We start from the raw sequence: 17,672 nt of genomic DNA, 5'->3' as shown, positions 1-17,672 counted from the left end.
TGCCCTGACTGAGAATCGAACCCTGGCCTCCTGGTTCATAGGTCTATGTATGCTCAACCACTGAGCCACACTGGCCAGGCTAAACTGTCTGACTTCCATGTCTTAAGTTTATATCATAAGTCATTCAAACTGTGGGGTTATATTTGTAGTTTGTTTGCTCTATAGTAGTCTATCCTGTGACTATACCAGAATGTGTCCATTCTTCTGTTGATTGGCATTTGGTTAGTTTCTAGTTTTGAATTAAGATGAGTAGTGCTGCTGTGCACTTTCTTGTGTGTATCTTTTGATTGAAAGTATGTATTCATTTTTGTTGGGTTATATATGTAGGAATGGACTTGCTGGGAATATGCAAGGGATCAGCTTTAATGTATATTTCCAGTTTTCCAAAATTATTGTTTTATTTACACTCTCACCAGCAGTCTGAGAAAATTCTCTTTCCTCCATATTCTTGTGACCCACTTAATTCCTTAATCTTTTGAATTTAAACTTTTGATAGATATTATATACAGGATTTTTAAAAGTCTAAATCAATAAATGTATTTTAAATGGCATTTAAACCCAGCACAACTAGTGCCAAGGCTGTGCCTAACTTAAAAGAATTGATATTAACTACAGCTATTTTTAAGGTTGTGCATGTAGAGATATCTGATGACTGCCACCTGGTGGTCAAATATTATCGGACCATATTGATTTTAGCATTTCTAAAATCAGAATTCATCTTACAATGTGAAGAAAAGTACGCGTTAGAATTGATAAATTGGAATATGTTAAATGGTAATAAATATAAATATTGAGTAAAATAAAGCAGCAAAAGGGGGTACCTGGCAGGGGTGGGGTTGCTTGTTTTTCTATGGTAATGATAAAAAAGATATCGTTTGAGCAGACACCTGAACGAAGTGAGGGAACAAGCTATGTATCTACGTGGGGAAAAATGCACAGATACATAGGTTCCAGGCCAAGAAAAAGGAAAGTACAAAAGCAGGAGTGTACTTGAGGTTTTCAAGAAATGCCTAAGGAGTTACTGTGGCTGAAGTGGGTGAGCGTGTGTGGCTTGAGATTTTGCAGCAAATATGACACACAGGCAAGGGGATTGAGGACAGGGTAGCAGGGGAAATGACCCGGGGAAATAGGAGGAGGTAGCGAAAGGCTGGGTCGAGTAAGAGTAAGATTTTAGAAGGGATACAGTTACAGGCCACACAAAATTAGGGGCATCTGATAGACAAGGACCCCCTTTTTCTATTTTCTAATGTCCCAGCACATGCTCTATCTAGAGAAGGCCTATCAGTGTCTGTTGCATTGAGTAACAAGAACAATCCTTTGACAGGTTAGATTGTGGAGATGTGTCTGCAAGTTACGTCCGAGTGATGGTTTTTTCTCAGGTATCTATATATATAAAAGCCTAAGTGACCAGCCGGTAGCTATGAGGCACACTGACCACCAGGGGGCAGATGCTCAATGCAGGAGCTGCCAAGTGACAGCAACTTCGCAGAGTGCCGTCTTGCACTCCGGGACCTGTAGGGGGATGTCAGAGAGCTGGTTTAGCCCGATTCCCACAGGCCAGGCTGAGGGACCCCACCAGTGCATGAATCCGTGCACCAAGCCTCTAATATTTAGCATAAAATAATTACTGGTGAATGTGTAGTTCAACTTTAATGTCTCTAGCTTCAGCTCGCCATACCCTCCAAACCATTTGTTAACTTTTGGGAAAGTTAACAAAATCTCAGTGACAGTGAGATTTTGAAATTATATTATGGTACTAGAGGCCTGATGCACGAAATTCGTGCAGGAGTAGGCCTTCCTTCCCCCAGCTGCCAGTACCGGCTTCCCTATGGCACCCGGGACCCGGTCTTCCCTCGCATCATATTACGCTTTTATTATTATAGAAGATATCCTAGAGCACATGCACTTTTGTGGAGGGGGATCTTACAGAGGTGAGGGAATGGCTGTTTCTTCATGTGGTGCAGTGTGAAGGCCGGGAAGGTCCTCCAACTCCTGCTCTTTAGCTTTAGGGCCTAAAATTACATCATGAGGAGATACCATAATTTGATTTGTAAGAGGTGGTATTTTCCCCAATATTTGGTCGTTTAAAAATTAGTTTTATTGCATTTTGTTGAGATACAGCACATAAAGGGCACAAATAATAATAGCCTGATGATTTTTCAAAGAGATCAATGTAATCAGGTCAATAAATAGAACATTATCAGCACCTCTTGTGTTCTCCCTCTAGTTACTTCTTCTTCCCAAAGAGAACTATTATCCTGACTTCTCACCATAGATTAGTTCTGTTAGTTTTTGAAAATATGGCATATATTCTTTTGCTTATATGTGTCGCACTTGTGAGATTCATCCATGTTGTTCTATGTTCATTAACCTTGAAACCTTTAAGTGGCCCCACATCTTATACCCAGTAAAGGACTGAGTCCTTGTCAAGGCATAAAATATCTTTCAGTTTGGTCCCCTGTTTATCCCTCCAGCTCAGTGTCCGTCTCTCTTGTGTTGTGTGCACTAGCAGTTGTCTTAGTTTCCTGACCACACTCGCTATTTTACACCCCGAGCCTTGTTTATCTTGTTTCCTTTGCCTGCACTTCCTTATTTTAACCAGGTAAAATCCTACTTGTCCTTTAGTAACCGGGTTTCATAGCCTCTGTGATATCTTTCCCCTGTTCCTTCTGTTAGAAATGCTCGTCAACGGTGTGGGAATGAGACAAACACTCAAAAGTGGATTGGCAAGGCAGACTTACTCCTGCACAGAAGAGTGCAGTTGCCATGATTTTCCTTTTGGGCTTTATTTCCTGATCTGGGTCTGCCCTGCCCCTCACTCTGACTCTGACTTGATTGGTCAGGGCTCGGAGCTCCGATTCACATTATTCACAATTGGCTAATTCAGAGGAAGGGGAGGGATAAGGCAGAGCCTAAGATGGCGGCCCCCTGAGAATCTGAAGTTCATATCAAAATGGCGGAACCTAAGATGGTGGCGAGCTCCTTTCTTTGATAGAAAAGATCCCTAGTTCACTCTCACACTTCAAAGTTTATTATTCCCTCCTGTGCTACTGTGTAGCCTTTGCATCATTCTGTTATTGAACTTTTCATGAAATGATAGAATTACTTAAATAGAGGTTTGAAGCCAACATATTTGAGGTACTTTGAGGCATTGTTTATATTTTCTTAATAATTGTGTTTTAATTGTTGAATAAGTAAATAAATGAATTGTCATATAGAGATGTACTAATGAGAGATTAAGACTATATGCTCCTTTTAATGACTGTCCTATCTAATAAAAGAGTAATATGCAAATTGACCATCACTCCAACACACAAGATGGCCACCACAAGATGGCCTGCAGGGGAGGGCAGTTGTGGGCGATCAGGCCAGTAGGGGAGGGAAGTTAGGGGTGACCAGGCTGGCAGAGGAGGGCAGTTGGGGTGAACCAGGCCTGCAGGGGAGGGCAGTTGGTGGGGGGGACCAGGCCTGCAGGGGAGGGCAGTTGGGGGGGACCAGGCCAGCAGGGAAGGGCAGTTGGGGGAGACCAGGCCAGCAGGGGAGGGCAATTGGGGGAGACCAGGCCAGCAGGGGAGGGGAGTTGTGGGGGACCAGGCCTGCAGGGGAGGATATTTGGGGGGGACCCAGTCCAGCAGGGGAGGGCAATTAGGGACAACCAGGCTGGCAGGGGAGGGAAGTTAGGGGCAATTGGGCCGGCAGGGGAGCAGTTTGGCATTGATCAGGCTGGCAGGGGAGTGGCTAGGTGGTGATCAGGCTGGCAGGCAGGTGAGCGGTTGGGAGCCAGCAGTCCTGGATTGTGAGAGGGATGTCCGACTGCCTGTTTAGTCCTGATCCCACCGGGCTTAAACGGGCAGTTGGACATCCCTCAAGGGGTCCCAGATTGGAGAGGGTGCAAGCTAGCCTGAGGGACACCCTCCTCTCTGTGCACGAATTTCGTGCACTGGGCCTCTAGTAATAAATAAGAAGAGAAATTTAAAAATGCCATTATAACCGCTGTCCTGCTAATTGGAATGTCTTCTTGGTTCACTTAAGTTTGCATTTTAATATATTTACTGGGTCCCCCCCAAATATGAGGTCTTGGTTTTTTACAAACAAAATTATCCCAACCTAATTGAAATAACTGGAAACAAGTTAGAGTCTTTCTCAGGCATGTTTTCATTTCCATCAACAGAATCCAACGTGGCGGAGTCTCGATTTTGGATTAATGCCCGACCGCCTTGATACCTCTGTGTCCTGTTTCGTGGTGAAGATATGGGGTGGGAAGGAGGCCGCCTACCAGCTGCTGATCGAGTGGAAAGTCTGCCTGGACGGGCTGAAGTACTTGGGTCAGCAGGTAATGTGGAGGCTGCAGTTCCAAGTGGTTGCCTTCTCTACATTAACCTTTTCAGCTTCCTGTTGATTTTTCTGATCCCAGAAAAATTTCTGATTTAAAGTTTGTTTACTTAATTAGAGAAATTTGAATCTTGCCAAGTATGAACAATAACCTTTAATTCAAGAAATTTATGGAGAAGGACCCTAATCTGCTAATTTAAGGATTAAAAAAAAACCTACTGGTTGCTGCCCTCCACCCAGGCTCCGACTGGGGAGCAAACCCGCAACCTTTGGTGGATGGGATGACGCTCCATCCAACTGAGCCGGCGGCCAGGACAAGAGATTTCTTTCTTTTTTTAGGAAAGAATATGCTTTCTCATAGCACAAGGCTTCTGTCTTATTGGATGTTCTCCCCCTAGAATCTGAAAATTAAGTTGAAAATAAGGAACATACTATTAAACACCTTCTTTTATGACCAGTAGAGCTGGGAATAAGAAGAGCTACTGCTGTTTACTGGGCACAGGGACGACAGATGCCTGGCTTACAATCCGCTCCCCGTTCCCGGGAGTGATGGGCATTGGCGGCCACAGCACTCGCTGAGCCCAGACGTTGCTCCATAATCTTTCTAACACGGTGCTCCAAGGCGTAACCAGCAACACGTTAGAACTGCATATGAAGTGAAACCTATTTGCCACCCCAGACATAGGTTATTATAATGAATGTTAATGGAAACTTGTGAAGGTTGATATTATTGCCCCAATTTTCCAGATGGGAAAATTCGTCCTCAGGGAGTTTAAGAAATTGCTCTAAGGTTTAAACCAGACTTGCCTTACTTAGCACTCATTTTCCTTGTGCCATAGCACACTTACATGCACGTCGTCATGGTCGTCACCCACATTGCCTTGGGGTGAATGCCATTTCTATTTTGTGATACCTATGGGACTACTGTTAAAGGTAACCCTAAAACATTAGTCATATTTACAAACATCCCTGATGTTTCTTTTTAAAAAAATATATTTTTTATTGATTTCAGAGAGGAAGGGAGAGGGAGAGAAAAATAGAAACAATAATGATGAGAATGAGTCACTAATGGGCTGCCTCCTGCACGCCCCCCACTGGGCACCAAGTCCGCAGGCCGGGCCTGTGCCCTGACTGGGAGGGAACTGAGCAGTGACCTCCTGGTTCATAGGTCAACGCTCAACCACTGAGCCACGCCAGCTGGGCATCCTGATGTTTCTTAATATTTTATTTACCATATACTCTGTGGTGTGTGTTTCTTTTAAAGAAACAATTTAATTCTACATGTTCAGATTAGAGAAATGTCTGTCCTTGTTTGACTTACCATACTTTATTTATTTTGTGTCCTGTAGTGATCGGAACAGTGTATGTGACAGATATTTCCTTACCTGCTGCAGATTCTAACTGGCTGCAAATCCTTAATATTCTTTATTTTTGTATTTTTCCCCTCTATTTTAGGGCTGGTCTTAATCATAAATGGTAAGATAATGAATTTTGGTTGGGCCTCTCTCCTCTCAGTACCAGAAACTTGTTGCATTGACGCTGGCCTGCCAGGCCTGCCTGTCCCGAAGCGCACACCCTGCCTGTCTCCCCACAGGCTGTGTTGTTGACTCGCTGTGGTTAGACGATGCTAAGCACTTGTTTATTTTTCTTCTGAAAGTATCTTCATTTTGTGGAGGACGGTGTTTCTTTTTTTTGTCTTTTTGTTTTTTTGTTATTCCTCACCTGAGGATATTTTTCCATTGATTTTTTAGAGAGAGGGAAGGACAGAGAGAAACATTGATGTGAGAGACACACATCAATTGGTTGCCTCCTGCACAAGCCCAACCAGGGCCCAGGCCGAGGAGGAGCCTGCAACCGAGGAACATGCCCTTGACTGGAATTGAACCGGGACTCTTTGGTCCGCAAGCCAACGCTCTATCCACTGAGCCAAACTGGCTAGAGCAAGGATGATGATGCTTAACATTAGAGTTGCAGGGCTATAGGCCACAGAGTTGGAATTTATGTAGAATTGTTATTTATTTCACAAATGTTTGACAGAATTCTTTAGTGAGGTCATCTGGGTGGTAAGATTTCTTTTTTAAAAATTTTATTTATTTATTGATTTTAGAGAGAGAGGAAGGGAGAGATAGATAGAAAGAGAGATGTTGGGATTGATTTGTTGTTCCACTTATTTATACTTTCATTGGTTGATTATTGTATTGTTGTATGTGCTCTGACTGGAGATTGAACCCACAACCTTGGCTTATTGGGACAATGCTCTAACCTACTGAGCTACCTGGCCAGGGCCCGGGTGTTAAGATTTCTTTGTGGGGAAGTGGGGAAGTATGACTTTAATTTCTTTATTAAGTGAGAGGCTATTCAGGTTATCTGTGTCTTCTTAAGTAAGCTTTGATAGGTTCCAAAGAATTTGTTGATTTCACCTATATTGCTATAAAAATTTCTACAGTGTTCTTATATCCATTTTATGTACGTAGGCTATAATGATTCTTTCTTCTTTTATTCTTGCTGTTGGTAATTTCTGTCTTCTCTTAGGATCATTCTGACTAGAGATTTACCAATTTTATTATTTTTTTCAAAAAATATTTTGTCTCATTGAATATCTTTATTGTTATTATTTTCAATTCCACTGATTTCTGCTTTTAACAAGTAACTAAATCTATTTCCATGTTCCACAATTGGATACTTTATGCCATTATGAGCAGTTTTTATCTTAATTCTTAAATTTTAAAGTTTTAACCTTCCTACCTTTCAGGTGAAGGTTAATTTGTGGTGGCATTAACTAAAAATCAAATCAGTTGCATTTGAAAGCGAATGGTATGCAAACAATAATTACACAGACATTTAAAGACTTTAGGGATTAGGGATTATTTTTAAACACTCTTTGAAAGTAGGAAATATTCATCTTTTATTTTTTTTCCTAGGGCTTCATGTTTTTAAGGTGCTCTTATAGACTAACTGGATTGTGTTTTCTTTAAGATAAGAGAATACATGCTATCAGCTTCTGAATCCCTGTACTTCAAGAATAGTCTCTCCATAACAACCTCAAGAAGTGTTTGTGGAAAATACATGTGAATGATGGTGCCCATGATCTCACGTGATGGTTTGTGAGGCTTTTGACTAAAGCAGGAAGCCTTGGTTGATTACCTGGTCCAATGATAGCGATTTGTTTTCTACTGGCTGGTTGGATAGAGCCAGCCTGTTTTTCAGCACTGAAGTATCCTGTTGTAACTGTTATTCTCCAGTCATATTAAAACTTGATTGGAATGAGAGGAACTAATAGTATGTTTTCCTCCCCTCTTAGATTCATGCCCGCAACCAAAATGAAATAATATTTGGGCTGAATGATGGCTACTATGGTGCTCCATATGAACATAAGGTAAGAGCTTTTCCTAGTGCTAGGAGCTTTGTTTAGTGTGGGTATGCCTTGGTTTATAAGGAAAAACGCTCTGTGTAAACAGAACCATGTTTTAAGTATTGTGAATTTGTTGTTTAGTGTGGCTTAGGAGAAATGCCTTTAAAATGAAACCTTATTTTATAACCACCCCTATTCATCTTTTCTAAATCTAGATTATCTTCATTTTCCTCCAAGGAAATGGAACTGCTTTTTCTTATTCTATATAATTCTTTGGGGATTAAGAAAGAACAGTGAATTTTGATTAAATGTAGTAACAATTTTGTTAAATGTTTCAGATATCTTTTACAACTTTCAATACATCTAAAAAACTATAAGTCAAGTTATATTATAGCCAATGTTATCTCTATTTCTAAAGACAATTAGAGAAAGGAAAGGGAAGAGAATCCATATTTACTAAGTACATACTATCTTTTTTTCCTTACATGGAAACCCTTTCTCTGGAGACCCTGCCTAATATATCTTTGATCTTTGTCTTGCTCCTGCCTTTTGAAATACGTTTTTATTGATTTCAGAGAGGAATGGAGAGGGAGAGAGAGATAGAAACATCAATGATGAGAGAGAATCATTGATTGGCTGCCTCCTGCACACCCCACACTGGGGATCGAGCCTGCAACCTGGGCACATGCCCTGACCGGGAATTGAACCATTATCTCTTGATTCTTAGGTCGATGCTCAACCACTGAACCACCCTGGCCAGGCTGTATGCCAATTATTAAACTAGGTACTGAAAGGGAAAAGCAACACAGTCTTTCCTTCCTGTTGTGGAGAAAAACCCGGTTCTTTCCTTCTGTGTTTCTCTTCCCTGTGTGTCTCCTTTACTATTCCCACTTCACTTTTGACACTTCTGGTCACCAATTGTTCGGAGGTTTTTCCCTAAACCAGCAACTTATTCTCTGTGACACCAGCTGGATGTCCTGCAATTGAACTCAATTCTCACACTATCTACCACACGTTAAGGGCTCAGTCCCACAAGACTGCCCTTGCCTACCCCCACTTCAGATGCCAGTTACAATACCAGGTTGTCATCTGTGCTTCTGACCAACCAGCTATAGATCCAAGATTCCAATGACCCCCTCCTTGGGTTTGATTAATTTGCTAGAGTGGCTCTAGCAAATTAATCAAGCATAGAAACACATTTATTACTTTATTAAAGGATTTCATAAAGGAAACAGAGCAACAGCCAATGGAAGAGATGCACAGGGCGAGATCTGGGAGGCCCTGAATGCAGAGCTTCTGTCCCTGTGGAGCTGGGGCACGTTGCCATCCCAGTGTGTATGTGTTGGCCAACTTGAACTCTGTACTTTTGGGCATTAAGGAGGCTTCATCATGTAGGCATGATGGATCATTAATTCCATTTTCAATCCTTCTTCCTTCTCAAGAGAATGGGGCGAGGGGCAGGGCTGAAAATTCCAAGCTTCTAATCATGGCTTGGTCCTTCAAGTGACCAGCCCTCATCCAGGAGCCACTTATTGTTGCCTCATTAGAACAAAAGATACTCCTTTCACCTGTGTTGGGAGGCCAACTATTAGAACAAAAGATGCTTTTTAGGCTCTTATCACTTAGGAGAATTACAAGGGTTTCAGGAGCTCTGTGCCAAGAACTGGGGTCAGAGACCAATATATATATACTAATATATATTATTATCAGATGGGTACTGTGAGGTACAAAAGTATTAGACACATATTCACATTCTTTTAGTTAAGGAGATAAAACTGCATGTTTTAGTTGAGTTAAAACTGCATGTATTCCAGAGAGCACTAGTTTACAAATAGGTTTAGTTTGAAAAATTATTTTGATATCAATTATTTGTGTCTTACAGATAATGCAGGTGAATCACAGCAGAACCTTAAATCAGTTGAAAAGACCTTAGGAATAGGTGCTCTTTCAAATGTTTGGGGACTATAAGAGGATTGCTGTAACTTGAAGTTGGGGTGGATGGTGGTTGATAAATAGTTAGGTGGCCAGTTGAGATGTTTTCTAGATGGATTTAACTGCTAGGCTGGCAATTGGGGGGACAGGGTGGAATGAGAGGCTGTTGGGCCAGCTTTTTATCTAATAAGCTGTACCTTTCAGATCCAAGTTCAGGAGTTTTGGCTTTAATATAGACATGTAAGGTTATCTTTGCCTGAATTTCCTTTTGGCAAAGACTCTTCTTTTTAGGCAGATGCTGACAACTACCTAGTGATTAAGGATAGGGTTTTGGAGACAGATTGATTTGTTTAATTTCAGGCTCTACTGCTGCTCACCTATGAGAGTGATCTTGGACAAATTGAGACATGTCTGTGTTTGTGTCCTCATCTACAAATGGATATAAATTCTACCTCATCATAAGTTGTTTTTGAGGATTAAAGATGATAATGTATATTATAAGCCTGGCACATGAATGGAGTTCAGTAATAAATGGGAATTGCTATTCACTAGGCACTAAACCTTTTGATAAGAGGGAGTGGCTACATTTCTAATGCTTATCATTGTGTCCCTTTCACAGTGCCTGGCCTGCAGTGGGTGCTCAATAAAAAATTGTTAATGAATACAGGTGAAGGCTTGCTGTATTTAAGACTATCATAAAAATAATTTTGAGATTAAAAATCTTGAGGGGATGCTATCTCTCTCTCTCACCCTACTTTACCTCCAGCCCAAACTTTTGTTGGAGTTTTATTGTTATGTAACTTGTACTGTCATAATAACTAAATATTGGGTTATTGACAAAGTACAAAAAGAGTTAGATTGGTAAGAATTCTTTCTTCAGACTAAAAAATATAACAGCAATGTCTTAAGCGTCCAGTAGATGGCAGTGCTTTCTCATTTTAATAAAGGAGTAGAATCCAAGCTAAAAGGATCAAATCTTTTTGGAATGAAGTTTAGGAGATTGAAATAGCAATTTGGTGATTAATTTCACAAATACAGCCATATAACTTGATTATCTCAAGTGAATAGTCAAGCTGAGATTGAAGGTTTAGAGACAGCAGCAAGTTTCATAGTCTGAGAGCCTGGACAAATGAAAAGTTCATTATTTTAAATTTGTGATACTTTTGAAAATTAGGAAACCTGAATCCCAGTTTTGTTCTGGTACTGACTGTGTTCCTTGAGCAAATCAATTAACTTCTCTTAGCTTTAGGTTCCTCATCTAAAAAAAAAAAAAAAGCTGAATGCTGGGGGGGATATCAGAATTATCCAGCTCAACACCCTTATTTCATGGATGAAGAAACTGAGGCTCAGGAAGTCTCATGAGCTCTTGAACCTGACATGGCAAATACGTTTTATGCTATAGAGTATAACTTGGCCATAACTATAATAATATCATATACATGTAATATATAATAGAATAAAATCACTACATATTTTCATAGCTCTTAACTTTAAGAATTTGCCTATAAATTATTTCACCCCATCCTAAAAATAGCCTGTGAGGAAGGCAGAGCATCTATTAGCAGTTTTAGCAGTGTTAGTAGCAGGCATCTAATAGGTACAGCGTAAGTATTTGGAGAATAAATGAATGGCCAAGATACCAGGACGAGTTAGTGGCAGAGCCAGGATCAGAACACATCTCTCTATTTCTAGATAGGCACTTTCTTCATTATACATGCCACTTGTGTCAAAGTGATGGATAGATGATGTTATCATTTAATTTCTTTTTGAGGTTTCTTCCATCTTTTAACTTGATCAATGGTGATTGTGATTACTTGAGATATCATCTTTAACTTACAGAAACTCAGTTATTAGTATTTTCATTTTCAGGATAAAGATGCTGAAACCTAGAAAAGTTAAGAGATTTCCATTTAGTTAACTTTATGGGACTGCGAAATTAAAAAATGGCTATTTCCTCTTGCTGGTCAAATTAATAGATGCTAACTTGTTTCCAAAGCACGTTCCACGCAGTACACAAGCAGAACATTCAGAAACAGGGATTAAGTGTCCCAAGCAGCCCATGTTTTAACAACAGAGAAAGAGCTATGGTATAATTTCTGTACAGGTCTCAAGCAAAAGTTGGACAATCATAAAAATAGCTCATTCCTATACATATCCTCTTCAGTTTTCTTTGTAGCCACCCCCTCTCCTATTACAAAATGCAAGGAACAAAGACTAGACAAATCCTCAGGGGCAGTTTCTAATAGCTGACTGCTTTGTTATAAAACATCTAGGTAATTATGAGCTCAGTTTACATCCAGGGTAAAACTTTGTTTCTGAATGATCTGAGCTGGTGTGATAGCCTAGTTACAGTATTACACCAGGTAGGCATAGAGCTTTTGGAAACTACTATTGCTAGTTTTCATTTGCTGAGTGCCTACTTTATATCAGATACTATACCAGCTACTTCATGTGTTTTTATTTAATCTATGTGACAACACTACAAGATAGTTATATCATTGTTTCATAGGTAAAGTACCCTAGAAAACATTAAATTACTGACCCAAGATTACATAGCTAGAAAGATCTGATTTATTCAAAGACCTTTTCTCTCAACCACTATGCTACATGGCATCTCTACATTTCTTCCCAGTTCATATAGCATGTCACAGTACCAAGTCTCTATCTTTACATTTAACCAGAGATATCCACTCTGTGCATTATGAGAATAAAATGAGAGAATACACGGGAATGTGCTTTGAGTGATGTAAATTGTACAGGCTTTGGGTATTTATTATTATAGACTGGGCATGCAATGCCCATGAGGCCATCAACGCACCGAAGTCCACATAAGTTCCAGGTATTAGTCACTATAGTTGGCTTCCCTCTGAGTCTGCCCCCCCCCCCTTTCTCTTGGATCAAATTAACTTCTGACAGATGTTTGGAAAATCATCTTATCCTGTAATTCATATTTATAAATCCCGCTGCTGCAGTGTGGTCCCCATTCTCTTTCTTCATTGAAGCCAGAGAACAATCTGGGAAAATGCCATGTTTCCTGTTATGAATTTGGAGGCTCTTGTCTTCTTAGCACAATTTTTGAGCTTTTCAGAATTTTAATACTGGAAAATTCAAAGACAAGCATGGTTCTTCGTATAGATATTTTAGATTCTTGAAAAGTAAGTAGAAACAGCTTGACTCGTCCTCATTAGGGAATTCAGAGAGTTTAGATTTTTATTTAGTTTAAAATTTTGAAAACTAGTTCTTATTATTCTTCCTTAGATTTGTGGTGAGGGCATTCTTGACCATTTCCCCCATCTGACAGTTTCAGTTTAAACTCTTCTACAAAGCTGGGAATCCATTTCTTTCATTAAAAAACTTTCCACTAATGCTAGTTTAACATGATGTCACTATTGCCTTCTCTTCCTCTCTCACTTGTCTCTTCTCTCACAGTTGTAGTCATTTGTGTGTACATCTTTCTTCCTGTTAGGGCATTAGCTCATGTAGGACTGAGGTTCTGTCTCATTTTTATAATCCTAGGATTTAGTTAGTAAATAGACTTCACTTAGTAAATATTTTTCCATGAATTGCTGAAGTCTACTAGAATCACATGGTTGCTATCTCTATTCTAAAATATACTTTTCACTTAAGGTATGGCTACTTTAGCAGGGTCACTTTTAATCCTCATGCCAGAGAGTGGCATTGAGGACAATCAGTCCACTTCAGACTTGTAGTGTGTGACTACGATTGTGATAATTTTTTGAGGGTTGTTTGAAACACTGAAGTATGAACAAGAATCTATTTATCCCTGTTGATTTTAACTAAAATAAAAGAAATAAAAATAAATAAATAAATAAAGAGCTCTGGCCGGTGTGGCTCAGTTGGTTGGGCATTGTCCAGTGCACCAAAAAGTTGCCAGTTCGATTCCCAGTCAGGGCACATGCCTGAGTTGTGAGCTCGATCCCCGGTAGGGGGCATGCAGAAGGCCATATTCTCTTTTCCTTTCCCTTCTTCTCTCTCTCAAAACCAATTAAAAATATTTAAAAATAAATAAAAAGAATTGATTTTAGTTTCAGGATCTGTATACCTTTGCTTAATAACACTATTCTTATTCTCATTGCTTCTCACTGCTTTGAGGGAGAGGAAAACATTCTCTGTTGTCTCAAACCTTAGACCAAATCTAGGGGAATACATATTTTTAGCTCCAGTTCAGTGTCTAAGAAGAGGTCTTGCCTCCCTCCTTAATAGCTCAGCATCTGGGCTTCGTCAGAGTTCAGAGGCAGGGGGTGTCCAAGGCTAGAAGGTGCTTGACAGAGGTACTTGCACAATTTTTCTCAGTTTTAACTTGGCTGACACTTAAAAGTATATTAGTGTCCAAATAAACATATACACATAGGAACACAGGCTGTCTGTTGATTCATCAGGTAGCTATTTTAGGAGTAGTTGTATAAATAAATATTAAATATTTTTTTAAGTACATGCATTGCATTTGAAAATGTGTTCAAGTAGTAGAATGAGCCATTTTTTTTTCTTGCCCATTATAATTTCTTATTCTACTTAAGTAAGTGGAAGGACTATTTTCAAAGTTTACTTCCAGTTTTAAGAATAACATAGAACACTGACAGACAGGCCTGCTAGGGAAAGCTTTCAGTGGAGCCCTTAAATTACTGTCCTTAGGCTTCTACTTGGGCCTTTTGTCTTCACATTAACATATTGCATCTGGATGATTCAGACTCCTCCCAAATCTACGTCTCCAGTCTGTATTTCTCTATATATATACTTGTGTCAAATTGCTTGGATGTTTCAGAGTCACAACACTCTATAGGTCCCAAACTGAGCTCAGTTCCCCTCCCCCTTTCAAAATAACCCTCTTTGTGTTCCTTAGTTCAGTGAATGGTACTGCTCTCCATCCACTTTCTCAGGTGAGAACAAGGAGTCATGTTGGACCCCGTCCTCTTTTTAAAAATCACTTCTTTGAATCACTACGGATGGTGTCTACTAAATCTCCTCCTTTCCTAGTTCTTGACTTTATAGCCAGATTTATCTTGCTAAAAATGCTGGTCATGTCCCTTCTTTATGCAGATCATTTCAGAGTAATTAATGAATGGCTTATAAGGTCTTGCTGTGATCTGGTTCCTGATTTCTAAGTACTCCACCATATCACTTTCTTATGCTAAAATTTACCCGACTCAGTTTTAGCTTAGATTCCATTTCCATAGAATATTTTTCTGTAAATAACCCCTAAATCCAGTTTGTACCTTCCTCTTATTCCCCATAGCACCTTGCATTTCATTTTCCTTATGACTGACCCTTTTTCTGTTATATTCTGATTGTCCATTTGCTCATCTCTCTTTCTTATTAGAATGTAAACTGTGTAAGGGGAGGGACAGTGTCTCTCTTCATCGCTAATTTGTCCCTAGTGCCTGGAACTGTGCCTGGCATAGAGTAATAATTTAATAGCTATTTGATGAACGAGTGGATGAAGCTTCTGTAGCAGCAGATCATTAAAAATTCTATTGGGATGTACTACTTGCTCATCATCAATTATGTAGCTTGTTACTCAAAATTCAAGTTCTCTTTTTTAAAGTAGTTTTGACTCTGCATAGATACCTGTCATTCGTAAGTTATTATAGTTTAAATGGTACTCTTTATTTTTCTCTCCAGATTTGCTTTCCCTTCCAATTTTCCACATCTTTATAACTATTTTCTCATTTATCCAGGCCTCAAATCTTGTAGTTAGGTTTGATTGATTTCTTTTATCCACTCGATTAAGTCATTAGACTCTTTTGAGTCCTTCTTTGAAATAACTTATATCCATGGCTACTTTTCCATCTCCATTGCCATAATCCAAGCTCAGACCGGCATCCCTAGAGGGCTGATTACTGCATTAGTTTCCTGGCGGGCCTATGGACTCTAGTCTCTATGTATCCACTCTGTCTTATTCACCGCTGCCTAATCAATCTTCCTAAAGCACACTCTCATTTTGGTTGTATAGAGCAACTTTTCGTATGCTACATGTGTACCAAATCACCGATTTCCGTCTCTCCATTAGCCTAAATTCAGCTAGTGTTGATTTGGTTCTGTCTCTGCTTTTATCTTTACTTCCTTTCTCTCTCTTTTTTCATAGTTTGAGTTCTCATTACCTCTAGTAAGTGGATTTTTAGAAAGCTTCCTAAGTGGTATTTGGACATTCTGCCTCCTCCAGTTTATTATATTTGTCATTACCAGAGTAACCTTCCTTAAGTGTAGGTCTGATTATTAGCTGACACCGTTGGAAACCTTTCAGGAGCCCTTATTGACCAGAGTTGTCTTGGCTTTTTAGTATGACACACACGGCTCTCTGTGCCCTCATCCTCCCAACTTAATCATTCAGCCATATCTCCCCCTGTTTCCCTCTTCAGGATTCCCAGTCATTTTCATACCATGAAGTTGAACAAATTGGACCATTATTTAATGCTCGAATGTAGCTTGTATTTCCCATTGTCATGCTTTGGCCAAATGTGTTCAGTCTGTATGGGACTTTCCTTCACTGCCATTCAGCTTTTTAATACTTCTTAATCTATCCCAAATACTGCTATTGGTTGTGATCTTTGATGTTCCTGCTTCTACTTGATGGAATCTTGACCACATCAGAATTCCCGTAGCTTTTCTTTTTAACCTTTCTTTTGGCACCTTTACATTTTTTCCTTCACTTGCAAACTTAACTGGGTTGTATACTTTTATAAGGATGGTAGCAATTGCCTGACACCTTCTATGTATTAGGTATTTAGTAAACACTGAAATGAATAAGTGTATGTATAATACTATTTGCTTTATAATCAGTTATCCTGTCACCTGGATTACTTGAGTACAATTTTTATAGTTTTAATAAAGTTAAGGACAGTCTTAGGACTGCTGTAGCAGCTAAAATGTACAGTAACACATTTAAAAGGTGACTCATTCAGTGATCTAATTCAGGGGTAAGCAAACTGTAGTCCACATGTTTTTGTGTGTCCAGCAGGCTAAGAATGGTTTTTACATTTGTAATGAATTTGAAGGAGAAAACGAAGAATATGTGAGAGATGATATGTGTTTGGCAAAGCCTAACATATTTACTATCTGGCCATTGGCTGGGAAAGTTTGTTGACTGCTGATCTAGAAACACACCTGATCATCTGCCTAGAATTGCTCCTGCTCATGGGATATGTGAAAATATCTGCTTCCTTGAACAGTTTAATAGATACTCACCCAGACCTTCTTAGAAAACAAATGGGTAGGCCTGGCTTCAGAAGAATTTTGAGTGACATGTAAATCTCTGGGCTCTTTGGCACTTAGCAGTATCTCACACAGATAACCAGATACAAACGAGCCATTTCTTTCCATTATACCCCTTCATCAGAGGTCTGTCGGGATTGCACATCTGGTGAAGTTAGATGTCATTCAGAACAAGGCTCTTAGCGTATTTCAAGAATGATAATTGCTAAGTGGTGGCTGAAGCAGAAGGGTTTAATAATGTCCTTAAGTTGCCTTAAATGTACATGGACCCCGAATTTTAGAACTGGAAAAGGTCTTAGAGATCAAGTGTGGCATGGTCATTAAGAACATGGACTATGGAGCCAGACTGCATGGCTCTTCTACTTAATCCTCTCCGTGGCTCAGTTTCCTCACCTTTAAAGTGGGGATAACTATAGTATCTGTTTCACAGGGTTGTGTGACAATTAAATATGTTAACCTTTAGCATATTAACGTTTATTAAAATTAACATGGGAAACAGCACTGCCTGGCGTACTGTAAATGCTCACAAATGCTTTCCTTGTGTCTGTTGCTTTCTTTTTTTAATGATTGTTTTTAGTAGCAGTAATCTCATCTCATTTTAGAGTTAAAGAAACTGAGGCCTGGAGGAGTTAAATGTTTTTGTTCACGTCCACGACAGGCAGAGTGGGTTAAAACCTTTCATTTGAATGCTCTTTCCCTGCTATAGCGTATTGCTTTTAGTTGTGTGTTAGTAGTGTGGATGATTTTTTTTTAATTTATTTTTTAAAATTTATTTTTATATTTTTATTTAGTGGATGATTTTTTAATAGGAAAAATGTTTGGCAGC

At 39.5% G+C, this 17,672-nt stretch overlaps 1 protein-coding gene across 4 annotated transcripts in view; it reads left to right on the top strand.

Annotated features, from left to right (window-relative positions):
• The window catches only part of UVRAG (UV radiation resistance associated), a 274,349-nt gene that overhangs the window by 43,247 nt on the left and 213,430 nt on the right, over window positions 1–17,672 (top strand). For all 4 annotated transcript variants that reach the window (XM_008149987.3, XM_054724633.1, XM_054724634.1 and 1 more), the window contains 2 exons: window positions 4,172–4,333; window positions 7,634–7,708. In XM_008149987.3, coding sequence (XP_008148209.2) covers window positions 4,172–4,333; window positions 7,634–7,708 — 237 coding nt within the window. The remainder of the gene's footprint in view (window positions 1–4,171; window positions 4,334–7,633; window positions 7,709–17,672) is intronic.

The sequence above is a fragment of the Eptesicus fuscus genome, chromosome 13 (assembly GCF_027574615.1).
Source record: "Eptesicus fuscus isolate TK198812 chromosome 13, DD_ASM_mEF_20220401, whole genome shotgun sequence".
Lineage (NCBI taxonomy): Eukaryota > Metazoa > Chordata > Mammalia > Chiroptera > Vespertilionidae > Eptesicus > Eptesicus fuscus.
This window is presented reverse-complemented; position numbering and strand designations above follow the sequence as displayed.